Source organism: Stegostoma tigrinum, chromosome 30, assembly GCF_030684315.1.
Source record: "Stegostoma tigrinum isolate sSteTig4 chromosome 30, sSteTig4.hap1, whole genome shotgun sequence".
Taxonomy (NCBI): Eukaryota; Metazoa; Chordata; class Chondrichthyes; order Orectolobiformes; family Stegostomatidae; genus Stegostoma; species Stegostoma tigrinum.
In genome coordinates, this window is record NC_081383.1 from 21,695,643 (window position 1) to 21,709,098 (window position 13,456).

At 43.6% G+C, this 13,456-nt stretch overlaps 1 protein-coding gene across 1 annotated transcript in view; it reads left to right on the plus strand.

The window, feature by feature from the left end:
* The window catches only part of LOC125465649 (unconventional myosin-Vb-like), a 139,038-nt gene that overhangs the window by 96,598 nt on the left and 28,984 nt on the right, over positions 1 to 13,456 (plus strand). Inside the window, exons 25-27 of the mRNA XM_059638583.1 lie at positions 1,595 to 1,645; positions 3,116 to 3,349; positions 4,675 to 4,772. Coding sequence (XP_059494566.1) covers positions 1,595 to 1,645; positions 3,116 to 3,349; positions 4,675 to 4,772 — 383 coding nt within the window. The remainder of the gene's footprint in view (positions 1 to 1,594; positions 1,646 to 3,115; positions 3,350 to 4,674; positions 4,773 to 13,456) is intronic.

Below are 13,456 nucleotides of genomic sequence, written 5' to 3' on the forward strand. Positions count from 1 at the left end.
CAACTGGCTTTTTTGCCTCCCATACCATTCCAAAGCATGTCTCTTGCCTTCTGATGCCCACCCCTCCCCCTGAAATTTGGATTTTAATATATTTAGATGGACTTCAGTTTGTTTTGTCAAGTGTTTTTTTTTAATGTCAAAGTCCATTTGAGTTGGTGACCTCCGACACTTTCGCCATTTACAATCCGACCCCACCACCCAAGACATTTTTCCATTCCCACCCCTGTCTGCTTTCCGGAGAGACCACTCTCTCCGTGACTCCCTTGTTTGCTCCACGCTGCCCTCCAACCCCACCACACCCAGCACCTTCCCGTGCAACCGCAGGAAATGCTACTCTTGCCCCCACACCACCTCCCTCACCCCTATCCCAGGCCCCAAGATGACATTCCACGTTAAGCAGAGGTTCACCTGCACATCTGGTATATTGCATCCATTGTACCCGGTGCGGCTTCCTCTACATTGGGGAAACCAAGCGGAGGCTTGGAGACCGCTTTGCAGAACACCTCCGCTCAGTTCGCAATAAACAACTGCACCTCCCAGTCACAAACCATTTCCACTCCCCCTCCCATTCCTCAGATGACATGTCCATCATGGGCCTCCTGCAGTGCCACAATGATGCCACCCGAAGGTTGCAGGAACAGCAACTCATATTCCACCTGGGAACCCTGCAGCCTAATGGTATCAATGTGGACTTCACCAGTTTCATAATCTCCCCTTCCCCTACTGCATCCTTAAACCAGCCCAGTTCGTCCCCTCCCCCAACCGCACCACACAACCAGGCCAGCTCGTCTCCTCTCTCTCTTCTCCTCCCCCCCCCCCCCCCCCCCCCCAACCGCGCCACCCACTGCATCCCAAAACCAGTCCAACCTGTCTCTGCCTCCCTAACCGGTTCTTCCTCTCACCCATCCCTTCCTCCCACCCCAAGCCGCACCCCCATCTACCTACTAACCTCATCCCACCTCCTTGACCTGTGCGTCTTCCCTGGACTGACCTATCCCCTCCCTACCTCCCCACCTATACACTCTCCACCTATCTTCTTTACTCTCCATCTTCGGTCCGCCTCCCCCTCTCTCCCTATTTATTCCAGTTCCCTCTCCCCATCCCCCTCTCTGATGGGTCTAGGCCAGAAACGTCAGCTTTTGTGCTCCTGAGATGCTGCTTGGCCTGCTGTGTTCATCCAGCCTCACATTTTATTATCTTATAACAATATCAGTGTTGTTTTGCAAAGCTCTTGTGCAGTGGTGAATTCTATTAAGTTTATATGTAATTACAAAATGTTAATGTTGGTTTAATTAACTATTTCTTTCAGTTTTGATTTTTGATCTTTAGCTCTTTTTTCCAAACAATTTATTAAATGTTTATTTACACTTGGTCCATATGCATTTTTTTGAAGTACAATCTCTTTCACTCCTGCTTTTTAATGTTGGCAAATATTGCCTTTTAATTCTTTTTGGATGTAACCAGGCTATATCACTTGCAGTTGCTGTCCTGTACCACCTCAACTTAGGCCAGTGATAAATAGATTTATCTATCTGTTAAACTATTTATTCCATTCACCTGTGTCATTTGTGACATAGTATGCTTATTTTAATAGGAAAATGAAATGAGAGATGCTGATATTGGAGAGACATGTAGCATGATTAAGGTAATATAGTTTTTTTAATTGTCTAGGTGTAAATGCAATTAAGTTTGAATTTTAAAACTGAATCATGAACCTTTTTGTTAAAGTATTGACCAGTTGTCATAATTGCTAAAATGATTAACAGTTTCTGAAGATTTATTTTATCTAAATTTAAATTCCATCTGCAGCTTGGCCCATTGTCCTGTTGTATTCAGAGGTAACCTCCTTCAGTGTCCATTACATCTCCAATTTTAGTGTCATCTGCAAACTTACTAACCATATCTCTGTTCACATCCAAAGCATTTTTATATAAATGATGAAAAGCAGTAGGCCCAGCACTGATCCATATGGCACACTGCAGGTCACCAAGCCTTCAGTCTAGAAAAACAACCCTCCACTGCCACCTTTTCTTCTACCTTTTTGAGCCAGTTCTGCATCCACATGGCTAGTTCTCTCTGTAATCTGAGTTCTAACCAGTCTACCATAAGGATCCTTTGTCAAGCGCCTTGTGGAAATCCACGTACTTGGTCTCTCTATGCTCACCATCCCTCTGCATTAGTTCTTCAAAAACTTAAGTGAGAGACAATTTCCCTTGCACAAAGCCACGTTGATTATCCCTAATCAGTTCTTGCCTTTTCAAATGCACGTAAATCCTGCCTCTCAGGATTCCCTCCAACAACTTGTCCAGCATTGACTGGCTTACCACTCTATAGTTCCCTGGTTTTTCTTTAACACCTTTCTTACATTTATGGCACTGCATTAGCCAACCTCCCAGTCGTCTTGCACCTTGTCTATGGCTATCAATGATAGAAATACCTCGGCAGGGGGCCCAGCAATCACTTCTCCGGCTTCTGAGTTCTAGTGTACACCTGATCAGGTCCCAGGGATTTATCTACCTCTTGTGTTTTAAGCCATCCAGCATCATCACCACCTCTGTAAAATGGGCATTTTTCAAGATGTCGCTACCTCTTCCCACATTCAATAATTTCCATATTATCTTCACCGTAAACACTGATGCACAGTACTCATTAGCACCCCCATCTCCTGTGGTTCTACACATAGGTGGCCTTGCTGATCTTTAAGGGGCCCTATTCTCATCCTTAGTTACCCATTTGTCCTCTAATGTATTTGTCGAGTCCCTTTTGGCTTCTTAACCAATTTGCCAAAGCTATCTCATGTTTCTTTTACCCTCCTGATTTTCCTCTATGAAGTATACCCCTCCTGCCCTTGTGCTCTTCTAGGGAATAACTCTTTCTTTCTGCTGTCAGTACCTGACATATATGCTTCCTTCTTATTCTTGACCAAAACCTCAATTCCTCCAGTCATCCAACATTCCCCACATCCACCAGCTGTTCCCTTTCACTAACAGGAACATGCTGTCTCTGGACACTCATTATCTCATTTTCAAAGGTGTCCCATTTTCCAGTCACTGAAAATTCCTTATTGCTCACTACAATGTTAACATTGAGCTGATAATATTTCCATGTTTACTAGTATCAAGAACTTGAGCATGAAAACCACAAGTTGAAAAATGAACTTGATCAGCTAAGGAAAGACTTTGCTGATAATTCTACTGCAAGTGATACCAGAAAGCAGAAAGATGCTGACTCCAGTCTGAAGCAGCTCTCAACTGCCAACGAAGAAATTGGAGTTCTGAAAGAGGAGCAGATTTGGCTAAAATCTCAGCTCGTTATGGCAGAAAAGGAGATTGATGCTATGAAAAATAAGGTCAGTAGTGTATAAAACATGAAATTCTGCAGAATTCCCACCAGTTTGTTTTTGATTTGTTGACAGTTGCTTTGACTGCAAATGGGGAGGTGATGGTTTAGTGGTATTATCGCTGGACTGATTATCCAGAGACCCAGATAATGTTCTGGGGATCCGGTTCAAATCCCGCTAAGGCTGAATTTGAATTCAATGAATGTCTGGAATGAAGAGCGTAAGGATGACTATGAAGCCACTGCCAATTGTTGGGAAACCCCCACCTGGTTTGCTAATGGCCTTTGGGAAGGAAACTGCCATCCTTTCCTTACTGGTCTGGTCTACATGTGACTCCAGGCCAACAGAAATGTGGTTGATTTTAACTGCCTGTTGAACGATAAATGCTGCCTGGATGGTGACTCCCTCATCCTGTGAATGAATAAAGGGCGGAAAAAAAAATGGGTGGGGGTGGCAGCAATGTGTAGAGGAGAGAAAGGGGATGTTGCTGATGCTAAGCAAGCCATGTTTCCTTCCATTGAGCTAATTTCTTTACACTTTGTTTGCAATTTGTGCACTGTTCCTTTACAACCATGTTGTGGATAGCTTAGACTGCTCTTTGTAGAGGAAAATGCATAGTGTAGATTTAAATTGTGCTCCAAAGTGTATCTGAAGCTGTCAATTCAATGGCTTCCTTTTTCTGATAGCATATAGGTCTCAGCAATGACAGAAAGTAATATCTTCAAGGACATTGATTTTGCAGCTTGTTTATGGCAGACTTTGGAACAGAACAAAGATGTTGACTGACCACCAACTTCAGACTTGACCTTTGCACGTAGATTTGTTTTGCTAACTTCCCATGCAGTTCAAAATTAAACTGAATATATTTGGTAGAAATTTGACATCAGCTTGTATCCTTTTTCTGAGGAAGTGGCTGTTGCTTGGCAACTCTTTGCACTACTTCATACAACTTCAGGGCTGGAGATGTGAAACTGCATGTTGTCATAACTGTGCCAGGCATCTCCTCAATGGTCCATGAGCTGCAAATTTATACAGCACATTTAACCTGGGTTATCTATTTGAATGTTCCAATTTAAAAGCTTGCTACATCAAAGCTGAATTTTAATCACAATTGAGGTTAATTTGTTAGACTGCCATTCTCTCATGTTACTGAGTTTTGAAGTCATTTAGCTAAAATACAGATACAAGTGTAGAAATGAGATATTTCTAAAGATGACGGCAAGATAAAATTTATTGTTGCGTGCATATTTCTTGCTTGAAGATTCTGTTAGCAAGGGAAGGGGGTTGTCATCCTGAAGCTTTAACATCTGTGTTCTGTGGTTATCTGTTCACAGGCTACAATGGCTGACCTCTTTGGATTACCCAAAAATGGACATAAGATGTCTGAGGAAGATCTCAGATGTGCTTATGATGCTGTTCGTGTGGCCAACAAGTGAGTGAATGGAAGCTTGCTTGCAACAAAAACAGACTTCAAACTGGAATCAAGAACAAAAATGTGATGAGTTTTTTCTTTTTGCTTACCAATCTGCTTTATTTTTGACAGGAATGGCCAAGTTGATATCTGCCATTTGAAACTAAGGCAATTCAACTTGTCTATTTACTTATCCATTTGGTTGGTTGAGAACTTGCACAGAATCCTGTGCCAGATTTTGGAAAGGTCTTTTTCCAATAATTTGCACCCTCCCCTCTTTTCATCTTAGTTTCCTTGATGATCATATTATTGAATTTTCTCAAATCTTGTGGTTGAATCTGCTACCACTGTCTTTCACAGCTATGTATTCCAGATAATGTTGCCTGACAAAGCTGTTTGAATTCTTTTTAGTAAGTTAGACAAAGGACAGCCAGTGGACATGATATTTTTGGATTTTCAGAAGGTCGCTAATGAGGATATGTGTAGGAGGCTGTTAAATAAGCTAAGAGTCTGTGGTGTTAGGGACAGGGTAATAGTGTGGATAGAGGATTGGCTAACTGGCAGAAGGCAGAATGGGAATAGGGGAGTCTTTTTCAGGATGGCAGCTTGGTGACTAATGGAATTCTGCTATGGTCAGTATTGGGACCACAGCTGTTCATGTTATATACTAATGATCTAGATGAATGAATTGAAGGCATTGTTGCTAAGTTTACAGATGATAAAGATGGAGGAGGCATGTGTGTTGAGGAAACAGAGGCTGCAGAAGAAATTGGACAGGCTAGGAGTGGTCAAAACAGTGGCAGATGGAATATAATGTGGGAAAGTGAGGTGATGTGGTTGGGTGGGAAGAATAGAGGTATAGACTACTTCCTAAATGGGGAAAGGCTTCAGAAGTCTGAAGCGCAAAGGGTCTTGGGATTCCTATTTTAGGACTCAAGGTTAACATGCATGCTCAATCAGTATTAGGGAGGCAAGTACAGTGCTAGCATTCATTTCAAGAGGGCTAGAAAACACATACAGAGAAGTACAGTTGAGGCTGTTTTAAGGTTCTGGGCAAAACCTTATTTGGAATATTGAGAGCTGAAATGTGCTCTATCTAAAAGGATATGCTGGCTAAGGAGGTGTTTCAAAGGAGGTTTGAGAATGATCCCAGGAATGAAGGACTTGTCCTATGAGGGACAGGTGAGGATTCTGGGTTCACGGGTAGAAGTGGGGGCAAAGCTACAAAGGTGTCCATGTTGAATGTGAAGAACCTTTTGGTAAAGGGGGTCTTGCATTGAGATTGAAACTCTGAATGCTCAGACAGAATCTCCATGGAGGAGAGGCTAGGACCTGAATACACAGCCTCTGAATGAAAGGATGACCCTTTAGAACTGAGATGAGGAATTTCTTCAGCCAGATGGTAGTTAATCTGTAAACTACATTGCAGCAAAAGGCTGTGGAGACTAAATCATTGAGAATCTTTAACACAGCTTCTTATTAAGGGAATCAAAGGTTATGAGGAGAAGGCAGGAGAATGTTGTTCAGAAACATACCAACCGTGATCAAATGGTGGAGCAGATTCGAAGGGCCCAGTGGCCTAATTCAACTCCTATCTCTTGTGGTCCTGTTCCAATGCAAGTTGGTTAGAAGACATTATCATCATTTTCAGCAATCTCCGATGGCCTTTTTGGTTACTTGCCTTCCTGCTAGCAGAAAGCTGATTTATTTTTTATCTTTACAGTATCAAAATCTTTTTGAACGCAGTTAAAACTCTGAACCTGCTTAAGGAAAGCTGTTTTTAAATTAGATCTAAATTCTATAAAGTAACCTTAGTTGCCTGCAAGAAGAAGCATGCATATAATGTGCTGAAATTCTTTAAAGCTAAAAGAACAGCAGGGAAATGAGATCAGGGTTAAGAAGCAAATAAGTGAAAACATGAAGCCAATAGAAAAGTTGGCATGTGTGGAGTGATCCATCAAGGTGGGAAAGGGGGTGGGAGTGGAACTGGCAAGGTGTCCACATTGAATGTGAAGAACTTTTGGTAAAGGAGGTCTTGCATTGATTTGAAGTCATTTAGACTCCTTGCACCCCAGATTTTGGTGGTTTAACCCAGACGTGTCCATTGGGGAACACTAACTTAATCACAGATATAACTATTGCAGCAACATTGGCTGTGTTATAGGTGACCATACCATGGATGCACATATGTAATAAACTGAGATCTACTTGATGTACATGTTTATCTAATAATTGCCTATACCTCTTTGGTATTGAGGTGTGAGGTACTTTGGTCAGAAGAACACTGAAAAATAACACAAAGTAAGGGGTACAATCTTATGGGAGATGAGGGAGTAGCGAGATCTGGGGATGTATGTACATAGAACATTGAATGTGGCTGGACAGGTGAAGAATGCAATAAAAATATCCAAGAAACTGCTTTATTATTCTGACCTCGAGTATAACAGCAAAATGAGCTTGAACTTAATGTTGAGGTCTTGCAAGATTCTTGTCTACAATTGTCGGTCAAACATTATAGAAAATGTGTGAATATATTGGAGAAACTGCAGAAGCAGTTTACTAGTACGGTTCCAGGCATGAGAAACTTCAACTCTGCAGATAGATTGAAGAAGCTAGGAATCTTTTCTCTCTGGAGAGAAGGTTGAGGAGGAGATCCAATTGTAGTTTTTCAAAATGGAGAGTAGGTGGGCTGGTGTAGATAGAGGGAAGCTGTTTCCTCTTGCAAAAGAAGCAAAACAAGACAATAGATTTAGTGATGTGCAGGTGAAGCAGGAGGTCCGTGTGTGTCCCGGAAATCTGATGCAGGCACTGGTTAGCTGCAATATTTGTTGGGGGGGTGGGGGTGGTTGGGTAGGAAGAGGAAAAGGTGACAGCTTGCCCCTGCACAGACACTAGGTACTAGAGTCAGTGGGGTGGCACGGTGGCTCAGTGGTTAGCACTGCACCCTCTCTTAGTGCGAGGGGCCCAGGTTCAATTCCAGCGTCTCGCGACTATTTGTGCAAAGTTTGCACGTGCTCTGTCTGTGTGGGTTTCCTCCGGGTGTGCCAGTTTCCTCCCACAATCCAAAGATGTGCAGGCTAGGTGGATTGGCCAGGCTAAATTGCCTGTAGTGTTCAGGGGAGTGTGTGGGTTGTAGGGGGATCGGTCTGGGTGGGATGATCCAAGGGTCGGTGTGGACTTGTTGGGCTGAAGGGCCTGTTTCCATGCTGTCGGAATTCAATGATTCTCCTGCATAATTAGAATTCTGTAGTCTGTTTTCAAGTGCACAAAAAATTGTGCATTCTGCACTTTGTCTTGCCATGTATGAACAAACATTCAAAGTGATTTAAGGTACTGTGTATATGACGAAGAAATGGAGGTTATTTTCCCAACTGCTGCCCTTATTCTTGTATAATGCTGAATAAAGGAGCTAGTTTATTGAATTCTAAATTAGCTGAATCTGACTAGTGGCTATCCTTGAATCTGATTTAAGGAAATATATAATTGCTTGCCCCCTGTTCATTTCACTGGCTGTCTTTCAGCAGTATGCCTCAGACAGTTGAAAAACGCAAACACACCAAGTCTGTTTAATGGTATGTGACTGAGTGGCCTGCCACAGCTGGTTAGAGCCTGTTATATTTGAATAAATGTCCTCCAAATGGATTATCTACGCTATACATGGGGTGGCATGGTGGCTCAGTGGTTAGCAGTGCTACCTCACAGTGCCGGGGATGCTGGATTCAATTCCATCCTCAAGTGACTAAGTTTGAACATTCTCCTGTGCCTGCATGGGTTTCCTCAGAGTGCTGTAGTTACCTCCCACTCTCCATCGGTGTGCAGATGAGATGGGTTAGCCATGGGAAATGCAAGGTTACAGGGATGGGATGGGTCTGTGTGGGATGCTCTTTGGTGGGTCCTTGTGGACTTGATAAGCTGAATGGTCTGTTTCCACACTAGAGATTTTGTGATTCTATGAAGTTTGGTAACCATTTGGCCTTCTAAAGCTGTTTGGATAATAGTGCATAAAGTGGGGAAGTAGGCCATATGTAGCTGGTTAATTTTAATTCAGTGTCAGTAGTAAATCAAAGTACAGTTTTCAAAATACAGTATGTTACCTTTAAAGTAATCTTTTGGATTTGAGCTACCCTGACTTTATCACCTAGTGCAATAACATTTTAAATGCAAATTGCATATACACTGTGGAAGAAAGATAATAAAGTGTGAAGCTGGATGAACACAGCAGGCCAAGCAGCATCTGCTGCTGCTGTGTTCATCCAGCTTCACACTTTATTATCTTGGGAACTGCAGATGCTGGAGAATCCATTATCTGTGGTACACTGCGGACGAAGTTTGCTTTGAGAGGTACTGAGGGAACAATATACTCCTAGATGTGTGTTCTTTCTCTCGCAGCTGATTTGTAGTTGCTGGCAGTGGGTGTAAATATATTGTTGAATCACTTTGCCTCGAAAGCAAAGTGCAATGAGCAGCTAACCAAATAGAATCCATCAAACTGTGAAATCAAGTCTCTAGAAATCAACAACATTAAAAATAAAATGCTGGGTTCTTGCAAAGGTGTTCAACTTATCTTAACTTGATGGCAATAAATTTACATGATGCAGCAACTTGAGTGTGTGAATCATGTCTCTGTGAATACGAGAAGTGTGGAATTTATAAAAGTAAATAATAGTCCAGAAACACAGCTGTGTTTATCAGCATTTATCAAGAGTAAACACAGGTTAACATTTTGTTAGACCCTTTGAAGCTGCAAGATGAGGGAGCTGCTTTTTTTTTTGTGGGTCTGCAAGGAGTCCAAGATGTTGAAGGGGTAATGAGAACTGCAGATGCTGGAGAATCCAAGATAACACACTGTGGAGCTGGATGAACGCAGCAGGCCACGCAGCATCTCAAGAGCACAAAAGCTGATGTTTTGGGCCAAGACCCTTCACAAAAGGGGGAGGGGGCTCTGAAGTAGGGAGAGACGGGGAGGTGGCTCAGAGATGGCAAGAGGAGAAGATAGGTGGAGACGAGACATAACTGCCAAAGATGTGGGGATGGAGTCAGTAAAGGTGAATGTAGGTGGGGAGGTATTCTACTCATACATCTCCAGATGTCCTTGTTTATTAAGGACTGCAACATCAAACCTCTTTCTTTCTACCCCCCCCCCCACCCCCACCTCAGTGGTTAAGAATGCCCTTGACTGTGGCTCCAGCATTTCCCGCAACTCATCCCTCGCACCCCATCCCTGCAATAACTGCCAAAAGAGAATCCCCCTCATCCTCATACCACTGCACCAACCTCCTGATCCGATGCATCATCCTCTGACACTTCTGCAATCTGACCCCATCACCCAAAGACCTCTTTCTATCCCCACCCTTGTCTGCTTTCTGGAGGGTCCACTGTCTCCGTGACTCCTTGTCTGCTCCTCACTGCCCTCCAACTCCACCACACCTGGCACCTTCCCCTGCAACCGCAGGAAGTGCTACACCTGCCCCATACCACCTCCCACACCCCCATCCCAGGCCCGCAGAAGACTTTCCACATCGAGCTGATGTTCACCTGCACAACTGCCAATGTGGTATCTGCATCTGCTGTTCCTGTTGTGGACTCCTCTACATCGGGGAAACCAAGCAGAGGCTTGGGGTCTGCTTTGCAGAACACCTATGTTTGGTTAGTACTAAACAACTGCATCACGCAGTCATGAACCATTTCAACTCTTTCTTTCCCCCCCCCCCCCCCCCACTTCCTGTTTTAGACGGCATGTCCATTTTGGGCCTCCTACAGTGCCACAATGATGCCACTCGAAGGTTGCAGGAATGGGAACCCTGCAGCCCAAAGGTATCAATGTGGATTTCACAAGCTTCAAAGTCTCGTCCCCCTCCCCTCTTGCCCCCCCCCCGCCACTGCATACCAAAACCAGTCCAGCTCATCCCCACCTCCTAACCTGTTCTTCCACTCACCTGTCCCCTCCTCCCACCTCAAGCCGCACCTCCATTTCCTACCTACTAACCTCATCCCGCCCCCTTGACCCATCCATCCTCCCTGGACTGACCTATCCCCTCCCTACCTCCCCACCTACACTCACCTTTTACTGGCTCCATCCCTGCCTCTTTTTTGACCAGTCTGTCTCCTCCCCACCTATCTTTTCCTTTTATCTGACTACAATCTGCGCCCCCCCCTCCCTATTTATTTCAGAACCTTCTCCCCATGCCCCTTTTTCTGATGAAGGGTCTAGGCCTGAAACGTCAGCTTTTGTGCTCCTGAGATGCTGCTTGGCCTGCTGTGTTCATCCATCTCCACACTCTTATCTCGGATATTGAAGGCCCTGAGTGTCAACTTGCCAGAAAATGTACCCTGTGTCTTGCGTGTTGTCTATTTGCATTGGCTAAACAGATTCCCTTGGATAGGAAAACAGTTTATAGTATGAAAATGGTCAAAATGTACATACTATTGATTAGTTGCAATGTTCCTCCTTATCATTAGCATATTGCATCAGTATACTAGAATGCCAGCAGTGTTCAAGAATGTTATTACTGTGCATTCTTTCATAAGCCACTAATTTTGGGGGCTGAGCACTCTTTATTTTATTGTGAGAGCTAGGTGAAAGTTGTGTTCAAAGACTTTTTAAGTTACGAGTTACCAGTTGCTGGGATCTCAGTGCAGTCCTTTGTTTGAACTCCAGTCAGCTGCAGCACTTTTGCTTTTGAATCAGAAACCTGTGAATTCATGTTCCACCCCAAGGATCTGTGCATGATATCGAGCCTGTCGCTGCAGTGTGGTACTGAAGGAGTGCTGTTGTGATGGGATTTCAGTTATTAAAGTGCACTGAGCATTAATGAAGGATTCAGTTGCCCCCTTTTTATGTAGCTGCCAAATGAAGTGAGAGTTTATGCAGTATTTTTCTCTGAAGCTTAGCATAAATACTAAAAACCTGACGATAAATGAGAAAGCCAGAATTGAGTGACAACTCCAATGTTCAACGCAGCAAATCCTGAGACATTTAAATCGAGTCAGCCCACTTCCTCAGTTGAATACAAGATTCCATGACACTATTTGGAGACAAAGGAAGTTTGTGTTCTAGCTGATATATTATTCGTGCATCATTTCAAAAGCAAGTTCAAAACTGATCACTTTCTTATTTCTTTCTGTGGGAGCCTGCTGTGTACAAATTGAATGATTTACTACAATATAACTGACTAGATTTCAAAAACATTTCATTATAGAGCACTGAGGTGTCACGAAGGTGGGATAAAAATGCAAGCTTGTTTAAATTAGTGCTTTGAAGGTATGATTTTAAAATGCTTACTTGGAAGAGGGATCATAAATAATAAATTGAACTACTGGTTGGCTTTACAAATTGTGCTCTATGCTTGCAATGGAGAATGCAGAAGAGCATGCCGAAAGCAGCACCAAGCGTGCTTGAGAATAGGGTGTCAATCTGGCAAAGCTAAAGTGCTGCCAATGACAAATGGTAGCAATTGATAGGCAAGTCCGCAACCCATGGATCAGATCTGAGCTTTGCAGTCCTGCCACGTCTCCAGTCACAACTCCAGTTGTGGGCAATTTAAACACTGGAGAAGGTTCCACAAATCCTCCATGGTGGGGACCACAGCAGGTCAATGCAAAGAAAGAGCTTAAGTATTCGCAACAATGTTCAGCCAGAAACGTCAAATGGATGATCCAGCTCTGCTCCCTTTCAAAGGTCAGCAGCATCACAGATGAGTTTTCAGCCAATTCTGTTTTACTCCCTGATGCTCAAACAGCTGGAGGCACTGGATACTGTGAAGTCTATGGATCCTGATGACATTCCTGCAATATTAGTGAGGACTTGTGCTCTAGAGCTAGCTCTGTCCCTTGCCAAGCTATCCCACTGGTGTCCATCCAAAGTAGAAAATTTTCCAGATACATCCTGTGCGAATGCCAGACAAATCCAATTATCAGTAAAATGATGGAAGGGGTCAACGGTAGGTCAGTTGAGTGTCACTTGTTTTAATAATCGCCTACTCGCTGCTCAGTTTAGGTTCTGCCAGGGTCACTCAACTCCACCTCTTTTGAGCCTGGTTCAAACCTCATTACCAAGAGCAGGTGAGAATGACTGACTGACTGCCTTTGACATTAAAACTGCAGTTTCACAATATGGCATAGAGAGGCGCTTGCAAAATTCAAGTTCGTTCTGAGGAAGGGTCTCCGGACCTGAAATTTTAACTGTCTCTCTTCACAGATACTGTCAGACTCGTTGAGCTTTTCCAGAAACTTCACCTTCTGTTCCCGATTTACAGCATCTGCAGTTCTTTCAGTTTTAGTTTTTTTTAAACCAAGTCAATGGGGATTGGTTGGGTGGAGCAGGGAAAGAAAGACAAAGCAGAAAAATGGTTGTAGTTGTTGGTCAGTTAACTCAACTGTAATGTGCTGGCCCCAAACACCTCCGGCACGTGCAGAGAAATTTGCTCATGACTGCACAGGATTCAGTGCTGATGTCACAATGTCTTCCTATCAAACCATGTTATTTTGGAGGGGAGGCAGGATGGTATTGGGTGAGGTAGTGCAGAAATGAAGGGTGTTGCCATTGACCAGAAGCTGAACTAGACAGCCACACTAAATACTGTAGCTGCAAGAGTCAGTCAAAGTTTGGGAACCTATACCTTCTAACTCCCCAAAGTCTGTCTACAGCTACAAGCCACAGGTTAGGAGTGTGATGCAATACTGCCTGCCTGTCCAGGTGAGTGCTG